The sequence below is a fragment of the Lepidochelys kempii genome, chromosome 7 (genome assembly GCF_965140285.1).
Source record: "Lepidochelys kempii isolate rLepKem1 chromosome 7, rLepKem1.hap1, whole genome shotgun sequence".
NCBI lineage: Eukaryota > Metazoa > Chordata > Testudines > Cheloniidae > Lepidochelys > Lepidochelys kempii.
Genome location: NC_136386.1, coordinates 112,642,060 through 112,661,433, shown reverse-complemented (window position 1 = coordinate 112,661,433; position 19,374 = coordinate 112,642,060). Strand labels below are relative to the sequence as shown.

General features: G+C 43.5%; 1 protein-coding gene across 11 annotated transcripts in view; it reads left to right on the top strand.

Moving 5' to 3' along the window:
- ATRNL1 (attractin like 1) overlaps window positions 1-19,374 on the top strand; it is a 1,086,620-nt gene that overhangs the window by 251,355 nt on the left and 815,891 nt on the right. For all 11 annotated transcript variants that reach the window (XM_073354269.2, XM_073354267.2, XM_073354264.2 and 8 more), the window contains exons 12-13: window positions 14,932-15,016; window positions 18,152-18,360. In XM_073354269.2, coding sequence (XP_073210370.2) covers window positions 14,932-15,016; window positions 18,152-18,360 — 294 coding nt within the window. The remainder of the gene's footprint in view (window positions 1-14,931; window positions 15,017-18,151; window positions 18,361-19,374) is intronic.

Sequence of the window (19,374 nt, the reverse complement as noted above, 5' to 3'; positions counted from 1 at the left end):
TGGATAGCTCCCATGTTGCCCAGAAAACATGGTTACGTTACCTCTTGAAGATTGTTGTGTGCCTGCCACACACTCATCCCCTTCTACTACAGCTTCTGTCTCAGGATGAGGGCCAGATTCACCACCCAAACCTTGCAAGACTCCACTTGAAGGCATGGGTACACCATGGCTCTGAGACAATGAAATGCCCTGTTCAGAGGAGGTAAGGGACATTCTCTTAACAGCAGAAGACCTACTACCCCACATACCTACCTACACAAATGGAAGAGATTCATTACATAGTGCTGAAATAGACAAATTATGGGGACTTCCTCCACTTTGCTAATGGTACAGGACTATATACTGGAACTTAAGAAATTGGGTGTCTCCATGTGCTCAATCAGAGTATGCCTTGTGGCAAACTCAGTGTTCCACCATAAAGTGGACAATTTCTCCATCTTCACCCACCCATCACTAAACACTTTCTCAAGGATTTTCCTCACCATTACCCCAAAATATGAGCCCCCTCTCCATCACAGGACCTCAATCTGATGCTATGATACCTTACCCACTTTATGAACCATAAACGCTTTCTCAAGGGTCTTCATAACCATTACCCCAAAATATGAGCCTCCATTCCATCACAGGACCTCAATCTGGTATTGTGTTGCCTTACCCCCTTTTTGAACCATTAGCTATGTGTTCACATCTCCTGATGAAGGTGGCCTTTCTTGTCACTATCACATCTGCCTGACAAGGACCCCCAGCTCCCCTACTTATGGCACACCCTCCATATACAAAATTTTTCAAAAATAAAGTTACCCTAAGACCACATCCCAAATTCTTACCGAAAGTAGCTTCCTCATTCCATTTGAATCAGCCCACTCATCTCCCATCGTTCTTCCCAAAACCTCACGGGAATAAATGAGAAGCAATGGTCCACATCTTTGAAATCTGACGAGCACTAGCATTTTACATTGAGAGAACAAAGACTTTTAGAAAATCACCAGTTATTTCTTTCCATAATGGAACAATCTAATGGAGATGCCATATCTAAACAAGCTGTCTAAATGGATCTCTAACTGCACTGACTTTTGTTATCAACAACAACTACAGCCCCAACCGGGGAGCCACATGCACTCCACCACAGCACTTTCTGCTGTGATAGCCTTCCTCAGCAATGTGCCCATTATGGACATCTGCAGAGCAGCAACCTGTACATCAACCCATACATTCACACAGCATTATTCCATACAACAGCACTCCTCATCAGAGGCTCTATTTGGACTTACCGTTATATCATCTGCCACAACTGCAACTCCAAAGCCTCTCCCTTCCTCTGAGGGGCACTGCTCTACAATCATCTAAAATGGAGCATCCACAGGGACTCTCCTCAAAGAAGAAGAAGAGATGGTCACTCACCCTGTGCAGTAACTGAGGTGGTTCAAGATGGTTTTCCTTGTGGGTACACCACTGTCTTCTCCTCCTCCCCTCGGCTCTGGGGTTTTTTCTCACTGGAGACTCTGCGATAGAGAAGGAATGGGGAGGTGAGGGTCAAATAGTGCTATGTACCCGCCTGAGCTGGTGTGAGATAGGGACAATGCATGTGCAACTCAACCAGGCACTGCCACTAAAAATCTCTGATTACAAGCCCAGAGGCACAGATTCACCAAAAGTGGAGCACCCACAAGGACAACCATCTTGAAGAACCTCAGTTACTGCACAGGGTGAATAATCATCTCTTCTGTGGTATCCAGATCCATGAGTCAGCTGGTACTGGTACACTCCGCACCACCCTTGGCACAGGCTTCTATTGCCAAGACTCGTTCAGTTTCCACACAGATCCACCCAGTGTTGCAGGAAGAGAACTACTTACTGTTGCTGATGAATCTGAGTCTCCTTGTTGAGCGTGGGAAGGCTCTGGGTACTTCAGCCTACTTTATCCCTGTGCACATCATCTTTGTTACTGACTAGTTCCCTGATAGCCAAGGGGATGGATAGACAACCTGCTACTCCATCATTCCGTGCCCCCCCCCCCCTTTTGACTACTGAGATGATAGTTCTTCACACTCCCAAATTTCTAGCCAAGATTGCTTCTATTATCAACTCAGGCATGATTCCCCTAGAACCTTCTCTTCAAGGGACACTTCACGACTCAGAGAGACTTGAGCTCTTCCACACACCCGTTGGTATAGCTAAACTTGTGTGCCTCTCCTGTTTCCTTGTGGTTCTCCCCAATGGCCATATTGTGATTCTTGCACAACCTATCACTATCAGTTTTCCAAGGCACCTAGGATTGAGCAGCAGAGACTGCACTCTCCTGTATAGTTCAACCCACTTCCTATCCATCCCCACCATGGGAGGAGCTGTTTGAAGAGTAAGGAAAAAAGCCAACAAGGTTCAAATGGATATTTCTTCATTCCCTCCTTAAGGATGCAGTTATGAGCCTCCTGTCCCCCATTACACATAGGTGGTGTCAAGATTTGATGAAGAGTTGCTGACATACTCCAAATCCTCTTGGAAGAAGTCCAAGAGACCCTAGATTGCTGTTGGGCATTCTCCATATATCCTCTTGGGCCTTGTCTACACTACGTAATTAGGTCGAATTTAAAGAAGTCGGTTTTGTAGAAAGCATTTTTATACAGTCGATTGTGTGTGTCCCCACACAAATGCTCTAAGTGTACGTAGTCGGCGGAGTGTGTCCACAGTACCGAGGCAACCGTCGACTTCCAGAGCGTTGCACTGTGGGTAGCTATCCCACAGTTCCCGCAGTCTCTGCCGCCCATTTGAATTGTGGGTAGAAATTCCAGTGCTTGATGGGGCTAAAACATTGTCGCGGGTGGTTCTGGGTACATATCGTCAGGCCCCCCTTCCTTTCCTCCCTCCATGAAAGCAAGAGCAGATAATTGTTTTGCGCCTTTTTTCTTGAGTTACCTGTGCAGACACCATACCACGGCAAGCATGGAGCCCACTCAGCTAACCGTCACTGTAGTCTCCTGGGTGCTGGTGGATGCGGTACTGCCTTTTGGCAGCAGACAGTGCAGTATGACTGGTAGCTGTCATCGACTTAGTACAGGATGCTCTTTTAACCTACCTCAGTGAGGTCAGGGGCGCCTGGGCAAACATGGGAGTGACTCAGCCAGGTCATTTCCCTTTTAAGTTTCGTCTCATGGTGATTCAGTCCTACCGGCAGTGCTCTGTCTTTTAATCTGCAGCCAGCAGAAGACGATGGCCCGCAGTCATACTGCACCGCCTTCTGCCAACCACCCAGGTGATAACGACTGCTAGTGGTCGTACTGCACAGTCTGCTGCCGGCAAGATGTATAAAGATAGATGAAGTGGATCAAAACAAGAAATAGACCAGATTTGTTTTGTATTCATTTTCTCCTCCCTTCCTCCTTGAAATCAATGGCCTGCTAAACCCAGTTTTGAGTTCTATCCTTGAGGGGGACATTCTGTTTCTTGCAAAGCCACCCCTCTTGTTGATTTTAATTCCCTGTAAGCCAACCCTATAAGCCATGTTGTCAGTAGCCCCTCCCTCCACCAGAGCAACGGCAAACAATTGTTTTGCACCCTTTTCCCTGGATTGCACAAGCAGGAGCAGACGCCATAGCACAGCAAGCATGCAGCCCGTTCAGCTCACCACAGCAGTTATGACCATTGTAAACACCTCGCACATTATCGTGCAGTGTATGCAGAACCAGCACCTGAAAAACCAGGCGAGGAGGCGATGGCAGCGTGGTGATGAGGACATGAATACACTTTTCTCTAAAACCGCGTTCCCCCGCAATTTGGAGATCATGGTGTTAATGGGGCAGGCTCATGCCATGGAACACCAATTCTGGGCCCAGGAAACAAGCACAGAATGGTGGGACCGCATAGTGTTGCAGGTCTGGGATGATTCCCTGAGGCTCTGAAACTTTCGCATCGGTAAGGGCACTTTCATGGAACTTCGTGACTTGCTTTTCCCTGCCCTGAAGTGCAAGAATACCAAGATGAGAGCAGCCCTCACAGTTCACAAGCGAGTGGCAATAGCCCTGTGGAAGCTTGCAATGCCAGACAGCTACCGGTCAGTCGGGAATCAATTTGGAGTGGGCAAATCTACTGTGGGGGTTGCTGTGATGCAAGTAGCCAACACAATCACTGAGCTGCTGCTATCAAAGGTAGTGACTCTGGGAAATGTGCAGGTCATAGTGGATGGCTTTGCTGCAATGGGATTCCCTAACTGTGGTGGGGCTATAGACGGAACGCATATCCCTATCTTGGGACCGGACCACCAGGGCAGCCATTTCATAAACTGCAAGGGGTACTTTTCAATGGTGCTGCAAGCACTGGTGGATCACAAGGCACGTTTCACCAACATCAATGTGGGATGTCCGGGAAAGGTTCGTGATGCTCGCGTCTTCAGGATCTCTTGTCTGTTTAAACGGCTGCAGGAAGGGATTTACTTCCCAGACCAAAAAATAACTGTTGGGGATGTTGAAATGCCAATAGTTATCCTTGGGGACCCAGCCTACCCCTTAATGGCCTGTCTCATGAACCCGTACACAGGCAGCTTGGACAGTAGTCAGGAGCTGTTCAACTATAGGCTGAGCAAGTGCAGAATGGTGGTAGAGTGTGCATTTGGACGTTTAAAGGGTCGCTGGCGCAGTTTACTGACTCGCTCAGACCTCAGTGAAACCAATACTCCCATTGTTATTGCTGCTTGTTGTGTGCTCCACAATCTCTATGAGAGTAAGGGGGAGACGTTTAAGGTGGGGTGGGAGGTTGATGCAAGTCGCCTGGCCGCTGAATACGTGCAGCCAGACACCAGGGCGGTTAGAAGAACACAGGAGGCCATCATGTGCATCAGAGAAGCTTTGAAAACCAGTTTAATGACTGGCCAGGGTACTGTGTGACACTTCTGTTTGTTTCTCCTTGATGAAAACCCACCTCCTTGGTTGACTCTAATTCCCTGTAAGCCACCCGCCCTCCCGTCTTCGGTCACAGCTTGCTTGCAAAGGAAATAGTCGCTATCGTTTAAAAAACGTATTCTTTATTAATTGATTATAAAAATAGGGAGATAACTCACAAGGTAGCCCAGATAGGGTGTGGGAGGATGGTAGGAGGGAAGGAAAAGGCCACTTTAAAACTTGTTGAATGCCAGCCTTCTGTTGCTTGTCCACTGGGGTGGAGTGGTTAGGTGTCCGGAGCCTCCCACCCCGCATTCTTGGGCGTCTGAGTGAGGAGGCTATGGAACTTGAAGAGGAAGGAGGGCTGTTAAGCAGGGGCTGCAGCGGCAGTCTGTGATCCTGCTGCCATTCATGAACCTCCACCAGATGCCAGAGCATGTCCGTTAGATCCTGCAGTATCCCCAGTGTTTCTTCATGCCTCCTCTGATCTTCCTGACGCCACCTCTCCTCACGTTCTTCGGCCACCGTCTTGTACTCTGCTATTGTGTCCCTCCACACAGCTCTGTCAGTGTGGGACGACTTTATGAGCTCAGAGAACATGTCATCACACGTGCGTTTTTTTTGCCGCCTTATCTGCGATAGCCTCTGGGATGGAGGCGGGAGGCTTGAAACATTTGCAGCTGCTGGAGGAAAAAAGGGAGTGAAGTATTTAAAAAGATACATTTTACAGAACAATAGCTATACTCTTTCACAGTGAACAACACTATTCACATTACATAGCTCGTGATTTTGGTACAAGGTCGCATTTTGCATCTTATATTGAGTGCCTGCAGCTTTGGTGTTAGGGATCACACATGCAGGGCTGGGCAACAGAATTCGGCTTGCAGGTGGCCATGGTAAGCCGTAGTCTTTCGGCTTCTAGAACCTTCATAACAGCAGCCCTCTCCTTTCCCATTACCAAGCAAAGCCCATGGCATTGGCCATTTAGTGTCGCAGTTTTCCTGTTAATGTGCAGCAGCAGAAACCAAACTAACCCCCTCCCCCATCCAATTCTCTGGGATGATCGCTTTTCCCCTCCCCCCACCGCCTGGCTGGTATCAGGGAAGATCCCTGCTAGCCAAATGTGAACAGCTCAGTGCCAATGCACCCCCCCCCCCACCGCGTGGCTTACTGCAGGGAGGATTTCTTTTCAGCCACAGGCAAACAGCCCAGTAGGAACGGGCACCTCTGAATGTCCCCTTAATCAAATTCCCCTATTTCAACCAGGTTACCATGAACGATATCACTTTCCTGAGGATAATACAAAGAGATAAAGAACAGATGTTGCTTGAATGCCAGCAAACACCGGGACCATACGCTGCCAGGCTTTGTCATGCAATGATACCAGATTACTTGCTACTAGCATGGCATGGTAAAGTGTCCTACCATGGAGGACGGAATAAGGCTGCTCTCCCCAGAAACGCTCTGCAAAGGCTTTTAGAGTACCTCCAGGAGAGCTTCATGGAGATGTTCCTGGAAGATTTCCGCTCCATCCCCGAACACGTTAACAGACTTTTCCAGTAGCAGTACCGGCCACAAATGCATCCCAAGTCTTCAGGGCTACTTAATCATTAAAAAATGCTTGCTTTTATAACATGTATTATATTTAAAAAGGTACACTCACCAGAGGTCCGTTCTCCGGCTTCGTTGGGTTGGGAGGGTATTTCAGTCAGGGTGATAAAAAGATCCTGGCTGTCGAGGAAAGCTGTGTGCTCTCCCCAAGCTCGTTGTCATCCTGATCTTCCCCATCTGCAAAATCCTCAGCCATGGCGGAGAGTATCCCATCCTCGGAGTCCACGGACAGGGGTGGGGTAGTGGTGGCGGCCCCCCCTAGAATTGTATGCAGCTCAGCGTAGAAGCGGCATGTCTGGGGCTCTGTCCCGGAGCGTCCGTTTGATTCTTTGGTTTTCTGGTACGCTTGTCTGAGCTCCTTAAGTTTCACGTGGCACTGTGTTGCGTCCCTGATGTAGCCTCTGTCCCTCATGGCCTCTGAGATTTTTTGAAATGTTTTGGCATTTTGTCTTTTGGAACGTAGTTCTGATGGCATGGATTTCTCTCCCCATACAGCGATCAGATCCAATACCTCCCGTTCGGTCCATGCTGGAGCTCTTTTTCGATTCTGGGACTGCATGCTCACCTATTCTGATGAGCTCGCCTGGCCAAACAGGAAATGAGATTCAAAAGTTCCCAGGGCTTTTCTTGTACACCGGGCCAGTGCATCAGAGTTCAGAGCGCTGTCCAGAGTGGTCACAATGGTGCACTGTGGGATAGCTCCCGAAGGCCATTACCTTCAAATTGCGTCCACGCTAACCCTAATTCAAAATGGTGATGTCGATTTCAGCGCTAATCCCCTCATTGGGGAGGAGTACAGAAATCGGTTTTAAGAGCCATTTATTTCGAAAAAATGGCTTCGTTGTGTGGACGGGTGCAGGGTTAATTCAGATTTAATGCTGCTAAATCTGACATAAACTCGTAGTCTAGACCAGGCCTTGCACACAAGTACCTTTGTCCATAATGAGGCATTGCTTGAGCCTGCCAAGACAATTTGGCGAACCCTGAGCACCACACCTCTAACTTCTAAGAGGGCAGTGTGACCTTAACAGCATCCCAGGGCCGTAGGGAAGGGGGTTCCCTGGTATCTAGCAGTGAGTTTCAGCTGGCTTGACCAGTGTATCCCAACTCATTTGTGGCATGATTTGTATCTAAAATGTGTAATGGAGCATATAATTGGAAAACTAAGAAATACTGGGGATTACTATTATTGTGAAATGTATGTTTTAATACTATATGAGGAGTTATGAATGTTCTCTATGTTTTAAAGTTTATATTGAACAAATTAGAAAGTGGGTCTTCCCAAGTCTTGAATATATATATAAAGCAGGGTTGATCAGTGACAGTCGGATTCTAATTTACATATGCGGTAAGATCACAAGTAGTTGGGAAGTCGGCATGTCCAGATCCCAAAGGACTATGCGTTTGCTTGTCTGACCAGCTTGGTCATCAGGCAGGGACAATAAAGGCTTATGTACAGGCAAGGTAAACAGCCATTAGGAGAGTGTATGGAGAAAGATGACCACTTAGCAACCTTAACGGCGGATAGAGACAGCACTCCGTTTCAAAGGTTTACTGGCCTATAAATGGTGGCACTGAGAATTCCTGAATTATCCATCACTTGTGGGACTAAAGAGGCCAGAGCTCTTTGGATTGCAGAAAGCTGAGTCCTTCATCCAAGGCGGTTGAAAGTCTCTGGAAATTGATTATAGGTGAGAAAGCTGCTTTGGGAAAGATTGTAGCTGGTGAAATTGTTTTAATCTTAGAAGCATATTCCTACTTCTGTTTGTAACCCTTTCTAACTGATATTCCTTCTACTTGGTATCATTTAACCTATGATTTTTGTTTAATAAACTTGTTTTACTTTTTATTATAAACCAATCCAGTGCTTTGATTAACTGCAGTAAGGTGGTAAGTTGCAGATGTACTGTTTCTTTAAAGGGAACAGCAAACTTAATAACCTCTCTAAGTGTACCAGGAGAGTGATGGGCACTTGAGGGAATATGGTTTTGGGGAAATTTGGGACTGTGTTTGGGGTCACCCCTCATAAGGTAATTGGGTGGTAGTGACTAGAGTCAGGCAGTTGTAGGCATGCTGCTGGGGTAAGAGTACTGACTTGGGCCTCTCTGGTTGCAAGAGTTACTAATCTGCCCTGGAGTTCAGAATGACTAATTACCAGACACTGCTTATTAAATTCAATCAACACAATTATATCAAGTTTAATTATTTTATTGAACATCTCCTGCAGGAGCATAGAGAACAGTTTCAAGTCATAATTGCTGAAGGACAGCTCCTGGTAAGAATGAATTTGCAAGTTTTCCTTGCCTGAGCTGATATGGCAGCTGGCTCCATCTTTATCTTCAGAAATGGAAGAGAATTTACCATTGGTGTATCCTACAACATCTGTTTCCTACTGACTCTCCTTTCTCTGAGATCCTGTAGTACCTTTTTGATTTCAAGAATGCAGGCCTTTCTCTGAGCTCTGTTAATTTTCACATAAGCGACCATAACAGTGTTCCATTCTCCAGTGAAGGGTTTTCTCACCTTGCAACTTCTAGTTTTATTAAAGTGTTATCCAGCCTGTTTCCACACATCAGGGAACACACTGCAGCCTGCGTTTTTAAATTAGTCAGCTCTCAGATTAAACTTCCCTTTGAATACATGGCCACATGCTCACTCTTACACCTATGCATGCAGATGACTTTCTTGGTGGTTATCACCTCTGCTCGGAAAGTTGGTGAGTTTGGGACTTGGATGGTGACCTCCCCACCCCATCCCAAACCCATTTTCTTTACTGTTGTCTTTAAAGTCAAAGTATCGCTCTGACCAGATCCCTGATTCTTACATAATAATTCTTACATAATATCATCTTGGATTTTTACACCAATCAAACTATTCATCTGCCTGTTTTTTACCCTAAATCTCATTAGTCTAGGGAGTACGGCATCCTTCACACCTTGGACATTGGGAGGGTGGTGTTTCTCTATTTGAATGGGACTAGATCCTTTTGGGCCTCCCTTCGATTATTTGTTCCTGTAGCAGATAGAGTTAAAGGAACACCCATCTCCACCCAGAGACTTTTCAAATGAGTTTCGGTTTCATTCTTGCCTGCTATGAAGCTGCTAACATCCTGCTTCCTCCTAGGATTATAGCTCATTTAACTAGATTGCAGTCCACCACTGTCGCCCTACTAAAAGATGTACCTATCAGAGAAATTTGCAAAACTGCTGCATGGGTCTCCATCCATCCATTCACAAAGCACAATGGTCAAGTGCATGCATCCTGAGTAGATGCTGCATTTGGGACCACCTCATCCAATTAGTTTAGAACCTATGCCAAAGCACCCACCTTCTCTATCGAGTGCTGCTCAGGTATCATCTGAAGTGGATCGCCTGTAGGGACATTTCTCAAAAAAGGAGAGGTTACTAACCTTGTACAGTAACTGGGGTCCTTCAAAATGTTTGTCTCTATGGGTCCTCCACTGCTGACTTTCCTTCACTGCTTTGGAGTCTCATCTCCATGGGACTTTGTAGTAGAGAAGGAACTGAGTGAAGTTTTTGTCCATCACAGCCCTATGTACCCTCAATACATGGCATGATAGCTAGTGTGCATGTGTGGACCAAATGAGCACTGCTGCCAAAAATCTCTGTGAAAGGGTCACGTGCACCTGAAATGGAGCACACGTAGACGCAAACATCTTGAAGAGCTCCAGTTATCATACAAGGTAAAAACGATGAGGAGTCCATGTGGTTATAGCCCAAATTTGTTAGTCTCTAAGGTGCCACAAGGACTCCTGGTTGTTTTTGCTGATACAGACTAACACGGCTACCACTCTGAAACCTGTCATACAAGGTAAATAACCTCTTTTTATGTGGTCTGTTTTGTTGAAATCGTTGTTTCAAGAACAACTATAGGACAATATCTCCTTAGTAAACGTTGGATTTTACTACTCAATTTGAGTAAGAAAAAGCATGAGGAAGTGTTTGACAGTTTAGGAGATGAGGTACTTTAATGCATGTGTGGGATGCTTGTGATCGAGGAAGGAGATTAAGGAAATAGAGAGATTTCTGGTTATGTTGATTTGAATAAATGAAGTTTTCTATTAATGAAAAGTTGCTTTACTTTCTTTTCTCTTCATATTGGTAAATTGAGTCATCTGATTTTGAAATCACTGCCATTTTGCTGTCTGTATGTTAGATATTTTATGCCTTCACGTTTCTGATGAGAATTTGGTTGTAATTAAGGATCTTTGAACTTCAACAAAATTTTGCCTGACTCTTTTTGATAACACCTTTGTGTTTATCACACATTTTGCAGACTACACAGTCTTAAATCATTTTGATTCAACAAAGTAACAAGTAACTATGACTTTCTGCAGTGCTGGGATTTCCTCCATAATTCTAGATCAGTGGTTCCCAAACTTGTTCCGCCACTTGTGCAGGGAAAGCCCCTGGCGGGTCGGGCCAGTTTGTTTACCTGCCTTATCCGCAGGTTTGGCCGATCGCAGCTCCCAGTGGCTGCGGTTCGCTGCTCCAGGCCAATGGGAGAGGAAGAAATTTGGAAACCACTGTTTGTTTTAGATGCATCTCTCCTTAAAAAAGGAAAAAAAAAAAAAGGGTTTCTCCTATAATCCCTCAAATAGTTCTCTAATTTCCTATAAACTGTATAAAAATGAAAGTATCTCATAATTTCTTAATCTTCTTTCTCTCTATGTGCTCTTTTTAGGTTATAAACTTTTTTGGTGAAGTTGCCTTTTTAATGTTTGTAAAATGTTTAGCACAGTTCTTAGCAGTAAAAATAAACAATAACTTAAAAAACAATCTGAACATTTGCTGTATGCCTCCTGTTTATCAGTTGTCCCACCTTCATAAAACAGGTTTTTTTGGTCAGGTGTGAAGAGCTATTCTCCTGTGATTATCAAGAGCCATTATACCAAATTGGCTATACCCACCCTATTTCCCTCTATAAAATGGGTTCGCAACAGCTCTTGCACATCTATCTTCATAATTTTACATAAAAATACAAAGCATCTCAAAATACAGAGGCCTCCCTACCAACATTACAAAAAGAAGGATTCTAGGTGGACTCCTCCTGAAGGTTGAAAGAGCAGACTGGACTTCTACATAGAATGCTTCCGCCGACGTGCACGGGCTGAAATTGTGGAAAAGCAGCATCACTTGCCCCATAACCTCAGCCGTGCAGAACACAATGCCATCCACAGCCTCAGAAACAACTCTGACATCATAATAAAAAAGGCTGACAAAGGAGGTGCTGCTGTCATCATGAATAGGTCGGAATATGAACAAGAGGCTGCTCGGCCCCTCTCCAACACCACTTTCTACAAGCCATTACCCTATGATCCCACTGAGAGTTACCAAAAGCAACTACAGCATTTGCTCAAGAAACTTCCTGAAAAAGCACAAGATCAAATCCGCACACACGCACCCCTGGAACTCCGACCTGGGATATTGTATCTACTACCTAAGATCCATAAACCTGGAAATCCTGGGCGCCCCATCATCTCAGGCATTGGCACCCTGACAGCAGAATTGTCTGGCTATGTAGACTCCCTACTCAGGCCCTACGCTACCAGCACTCCCAGCTACCTTCGAGACACCACTCACTTCCTGAGGAAACTACAATCCATCGGTGATCTTCCTGATAACACCATCCTGGCCACTATGGATGTAGAAGCCCTCTGCACCAACATTCCACACAAAGATGGACTACAAGCCGTCAAGAACACTATCCCCAATAGTGTCACAGCTAACCTGGTGGCTGAACTTTGTGACTTTGTCCTTACCCATAACTATTTTACATTTGGGGACAATGTATACCTTCATATCACCGGCACTGCTATCGGTACCCGCATGGCCCCACAGTATGCCAACATTTTTATGGCTGATTTAGAACAACGCTTCCTCAGCTCTCGTCCCCTAACGCCCCTACTCTACTTGCGCTATATTGATGACATCTTCATCATCTGGACCCATGAAAAAGAAGCCCTTGAGGAATTCCACCATGATTTCAACAATTTCCATCCCACCATCAACCTCAGCCTGGTCCAGTCCACACAAGAGATCCACTTCCTGGACACTACAGTGCTAATAAAGAATGGTCACATAAACACCACCCTATACCGGAAACCTACTGACCGCTATTCCTACCTGCATGCCTCCAGCTTTCACCCTGACCACACCACATGATCCATTGTCTACAGCCAAGCTCTGCGATACAACTGCATTTGCTCCAACCCCTCAGACAGAGACAAACACCTACAAGATCTCTATCAAGCATTCTTACAACTACAATACCACCTGCGGAAGTGAAGAAACAGATTGATAGAGCCAGAAGAGTTCCCAGAAGTCACCTACTACAGGACCGGCCTAACAAAGAAAATAACAGAACGCCACTAGCCGTCACCTTCAGCCCCCAACTAAAACCCCTCCAACGCATTATTAAGGATCTACAACCTATCCTGAAGGATGACCCAACACTCTCACAAATCTTGGGAGACAGGCCAGTCCTTGCCTACAGACAGCCCCCCAACCTGAAGCAAATACTCACCAACAGCCACATACCACACAACACGTAAAAGAATAAATGGACACAAATCAGATGTCAAGTATGATAACATTCATAAACCAGTCGGAGAACACTTCAATCTCTCTGGTCACGCAATTACAGACATGAAGGTCGCTATCTTACAACAAAAAAACTTCAAATCCAGACTCCAGCGAGAAACTGCTGAATTGGAATTCATTTGCAAATTGGATACTATTAATTTAGGCTTAAATAGAGACTGGGAGTGGCTAAGTCATTATGCAAGGTAGCCTATTTCCCCTTGTTTTTTCCTACCCCCCCCCAAGACGTTCTGATCAAACTTAGATTTATGCTGGAAATGGCCCACCTTGATTATCATGCACATTGTAGGGAGAGTGGTCACTTTGGATAAGCTATTACCAGCAGGAGAGTGAGTTTGTGTGTGTGTGTGTTTTGGGGAGGGGTGAGAAAACCTGGATTTGTGCTGGAAATGGCCCACCTTGATTATCATACACATTGTAAAGAGAGTGGTCACTTTGGATGGGCTATTACCAGCAGGAGAGTGAGTTTGGGGGCGGGGGCGGGGGCGGAGGGTGAGAAAACCTGGATTTGTGCTGGAAATGGCCCACCTTGATTATCATACACATTGTAAAGAGAGTGGTCACTTTGGATGGGCTATTACCAGCAGGAGAGTGAGTTTGGGGGGGGGGGGGCGGAGGGTGAGGAAACCTGGATTTGTGCTGGAAATGGCCCAACTTGATTATCATACTCATTGTAAGGAGAGTGATCACTTTAGATAAGCTATTACCAGCAGGAGAGTGGGGTGGGAGGAGGTATTGTTTCATGGTCTCTGTGTATATAATGTCTTCTGCAGTTTCCACAGTATGCATCAGATGAAGTGAGCTGTAGCTCACGAAAGCTTATGCTCAGATAAATTGGTTAGTCTCTAAGGTGCCACAAATACTCCTTTTCTTTTTGCAAAAGCATCTCTACAACATTGTAAATAGTTTTTGTTGCAAATCTAATTTGCATTTGGCTCCAAAGGCATCCTTAATTACTTAGTCAACAAACCTAATTCCCTCAACAGCTGTAAAAGTGCTTTGAAGTAGGTCAGCCTGGCTTATTGTTAAATAGTTAATTGCTTGTGTGCTTTTCACCCTCCAATGTTTGATAATATAATATTTCTTTCTGATGATAGCCCTTGTGCATGCTCCTATTCCTGAATAGGCATTTTTGCTGGTTTGAATTCCTTGTTCTATATTTTAAAATCTCACAATTACTCACCTATGGCTATTCTGTCTTTAAAAAAAGAAAACACCTGATTTATAGCAAGGTATTAGTGACATAAGTATGCTGTCCTGAGGTTAGGTTTGGGGAATGAGTATAAGAAATTCCATATTAGTTAGTGTGTTTGAAAGAATAAAGTAGACTACATTGCAGCAATATATTGCTTTTATATTCTTTCTCAACAATACCTTTAGCTTTATAGTTAAGAACAATGTATTAGACTTTTTTTAAAAAAAACAGTCTGTCTAGATAACCAAGCTAAAGATGATATTGCAAAGACCTGAAGTTTATATTGAAGTGACTTTTGCTTTGGAGTTCTTTATATTTTACCCTGACATTTGAAAAATTAGTTATCACAAAGGTAAAAATGATTTTAATGAAGTATTCAAATATGTTTGTAAGTATAAGTATTTAAATATATCTTAGAACAGAAAGAATATTTGTTTTTTAAGAGGGTACCGTATCCTAGCATTGCTAATCAAGGCATTTGAAAAAGATATGTTTCAAATTGTTACTTTCCTCTAAAAAAATAGCCTATATGGCTTTGATTTAGTCCTGGCATTTACATATATAATATATTTTACGAAAGTCTCTTGAAATTTTATTACAGGAAATCATATGCTTTCCTTTTGTCTTTTAGCTTGTGATGAATGGAAAATTTTACCAAAACCTAATCTGCATCGGGATGTGAACAGATTTGGACACACTGCAGTTGTCAGTAATGGGTAAATGAAGCATGTTTTAAATGTCTCTGACCATTTTTGCAGGAAGAAATAAAACCTGTGATGACAGTTATATTTACATAAAGTGCAATTCTATGATGTACTGTTGGTGTTATTTATTAACATGAATAGTAGCCCTCAAGAACAACGTTACATATCCTGATCATCAGTACATCAAATCATTTATTTGGGGTAATTGTGGAACATGTTGATTTATATAAACCTCAGGGTAGCACATTTGTCTCGCTCTGCCAGGACAGGGGGCACTGGATATAGTTTTTGATTATGCTGCAACTTTATTCTTAAATATCTGGGAGTACCTGGCAGATAATTGTACAGTGCAGGTAATACCATATATATTTCCATATGCTCAGGGGGCTGCCGTCAGCCGTCCCCCTTTCCAATCCTGGTCCCATCCATTCTACTTCTGCAGCTCGACCTTTTATGAACATTAAGTGGACTATAAAGGGTGTGGGATTGACTCCCCACCATGCCAGTTGCAGGAGCCCCAAATCCTCTGTTGCTGCTCATTTAAAGGATGCCTTGTTTAAATCCTTTACCAATAAATTTTATCTGATCACCATATCCATTCTATATGGAGTACATGTACTAGCCCAACCCCCCTTTCCTACTCCATCAGGTCCCTAACCTGCTGCGAAAGGTGAAAACCCACCTCACCTCAGCCTTTCTGGCTGTGAGAGAAAATTCCTTCCCAGCCCCCCTGAGAAAAGGGGTGACTAGCATAATGGCCGCAGCAGATAAAGATGTAACTTGGCATTTTAACTATATGCATGGGTGGGAAGGGTAGGTGATGCTAGCCTGGTCTGCATTAAAGAGGTCTTCCCTGGAACTGCCTTGGGTATAAATAATTCCCCACACATTTTCCAGTCAGCTGGAAGGAGGCAGCGTCTCCTCCCACAACTGACCTCATCCAGTTGTATTTCTTCCTATATCTTTACCTGGAACTGGTAATCCTTTTGGGGGGAGTGGGGTGTATAAAGGAGCAACGACTCGCTTCGTACCTGCCTGTTCGATCTTTGCAGTTAAAGGGGGCAATTCACTTTCACCATACAGCTGAACTAAGGTCCCCAATGCTTAATGTGTGTTGAGGACATTTAGTGATTTACAGTGGGATTGAAATCCAACACCAGGTATAGTAATCACTTGGATGTAATGTATAAATTCTCATTCATTCAGTAAGACGCTGTAGGTGATTGTGTCAAAAATCATAAACTTCTAGGAGAAATTTATTTACTGTGTGAAAAAGTAAGTGTTACATTATTCCCATGCAGCAATCATCATTAAAGACAGTATGTACCAAGAATTACCAGCTCCAGTCTACATAATTTTTTGCAACCCCCAGCAAACTGCATCAGCCTTTTGTATAGGGTGAACAGAAAGCAAATGTGGAAGAATAAGGACGGGGTTAAGGGGTAATAGGAGCCTATATAAGAAAAAGACCCAAAAATCGGGACTGTCCCTATAAAATCAGGATATCTGGTCACCCTGCCTTTGTAAGCATTGCTGTCCACAGAGGAAACTCAACATAGCTATTTTGGCAGGGAATGGGAGGTCAATACTGTGGGCCCCAGAGCTGGCATGGACACACATGGCCTGTGTGCAAGTGGCTTTAGCTTTTGGCAGATCATTTGAGGTTTGCAGGACTTGATGGCCAAACTCCTTGCTTCATCCAATGATTGTGGGGCAAACATTATCCCTCTGAAGGCAGAGTTTTATAGGAAACTTAGCCAGGAGGACCTCAAAGAACATTTTCTCATTGGCCCTCTCTCATGGGTTTCACATATGCCCTAACATGTGGCAGCTGTTGATACCATAAAGGATCACTTTTAAATGCCAACAATTGTATGTTGCCTTTTTTACGTGATTTATCACTTTCCAATAATTTGAACATGTAAATAATTAAACACATCAATAATTATAGAGTATATAAGTTCCTTTGCACATGAATATTATATTACATTAAAATAATGTAATAACATGTAATATTTATTAAAATAGTTCTTTGAGATAAATAACAGCAGCAAATTGCAATGATCAGCAAACACAGCACTTCAAATTCACTAATGAAATATGTGTAGATTGTTTCATTAGCAGAGAAGAATTGCTCATAATGAAAGTGTATCTATTGCTAGTTTCTCACAAATAGAAGTGAAATTTAAAAGATTCAGATTCTTATCTAAACTACATCTGAAGCGCTAAGAATTGGCTGCTAACATTAAATTAAAATTGGGGCAAAATACCCACTTGTTCTTCAGACCTTACTATATTATTATAGCTCCTTAACATAAACTGTACTGCTCTGGAGGCGCCTCAGAGCCCATTGATACCTGTAGTACTACCAAACACAAAGTCCCCTTGGGAGTATATGACACTGGAGAGATCTAGATTAATTTTTCAGATCTTCCTAATTTTAAATGAGAAGTGGGAAAAACTTTGGCCTCGAATCCAGAAATTTACTGTTAGCGAAGATATATGTCCATGACTGCTAGCTGGTGTTGTTTGTCCTTGGAATCTTCTGTCTCAAAGAGAGAAGCTCCTTGATCCCAATCTCTTACTGCAGACCATCTAGTTCATACAGTATATGTTCTCATTACCTCACACCGAAAAAGTATACTGCTCCCTGCACAGTCCTTGTTCCTTTTTCCCACCCATTTTCTGTGTGCTGCTCTATATTTTTCTAATACATATAATTTGGCTGAATTTAGACATACTTTAAGCTTCATCTTGGAGCAAACTTTTGAAAAAACAAACACACACATGAACTTTGAGGTTTTTAAGGGAAACAGTGACACAATCTTAATTTGACTGTTGTGATAAATACTGCCATAATACACCTCTACCCCAATATAACACTGTCCTCGGGAGCCAAAAAATCTTACCGTGTTATAGGTGAAACCACATTATATCAAACTTGCTTTGATCCACCGGAGCGCGCAGCCCCGCTCCCCCGGAGCACTGCTTTACCGCGTTATATCCGAATTCATGTTATATCGGGTCACGTTATATTGGGGTAGAGGTGTATATGTAACGGTGGCTAAAAAAGCAAGAGGATATAGCTTTAATAATGCTTTATTTATAAAAAACAGTTATTTTATATTCTCTTTCTTTTGTGATTAGGTCCATGTACATATTTGGGGGTTTTTCAAGTGTTCTGTTGAATGATATCCTTGTGTACAAGCCTCCAGACTGTGAAGCATTCAGACAGGAAGAACTGTGTAAAAATGCTGGTCCAGGAATAAGATGTCTGTGGAACAAAAACCAATGTGAATCCTGGGAATCTGGGCGTGCCAACAATGTCCTTGAAGCAAAATGTCCCAGAAAAACGGGTAAGAGGTTTTTTTAAATCTTTTCTGCACTTGTTCATTGAATTATAATTTTACATAGTGTCAAATGTAGCAGTGCTTCCATGACTATATAAAAACATTTTCTTTTATTTAACATCAGTTGTTTAACCTACTGTGCTTCAGGATTGACAGCTATCACCCTCTCTTTAGTTTATAGTAAGGAAAAACTCTTTAGAAATGAAATGTAATGGTAAATAACAAGATATATCTTAGTTTCCTCACAGGTCCTTCCTTTTACTGGAAAGATTTCATAATTAAGTTGTCAGAATGGAAAGACATAGAAATAAAATATTTTATATCTTCTAAGTATTCCAAGAAGGGAAGTGATCACAAGAGGTATGGAACGGCTTCTGTATGAGGAGAGATTAATAAGCTTGGGACTTTTCAGCTTGGAAAAGAGATGACTAAGGGAGGATATGGTAGAGGTCTGTAAAATCATGAAGTATTGTTTACTCCTTCTCATAACACAAGGACTAGGGGGTCACCAAATGAAATTATTAGGCAGCAGGTTTAAAACAAACAAAAGGAGGTATTTCTTCACACAGCGCCCAGTCAACCTGTGGAACTCTTTGCCAGAGGATGTTGTGAAGGCAAAGACTATAACAGGGTTTAAAAAAGAACTAAATAAATTCATGGAGGATAGGTCCATCAATGGCTATCAGCCAGGATGGTCAGGGATGGTGTCCATAGCCTCTGTTTGCCAGAAGCTGGGAATGAGCAACAGGGAAAGGATCACTTGATGATTACCTGTTCTGTTGATTCCCTCTGAGGCACCTGACATTGGCCACTGTCAGAAGACAGGATACTGGGCTTAATGGACCTTTGGTCGACACAGTATGGCCTTTCTTATGTTCTGATATATCTTTTTGGGGGTCACTAAGTTTTAAGAAATATTATCATCAAACTGACCCATCTAATTGACCCATCTGCTTTTCTTTTGACATCAGAAATGCCAGTGTTAGTGCTGGTCTGCAGGTGTTTTTATAATGTTAGCAG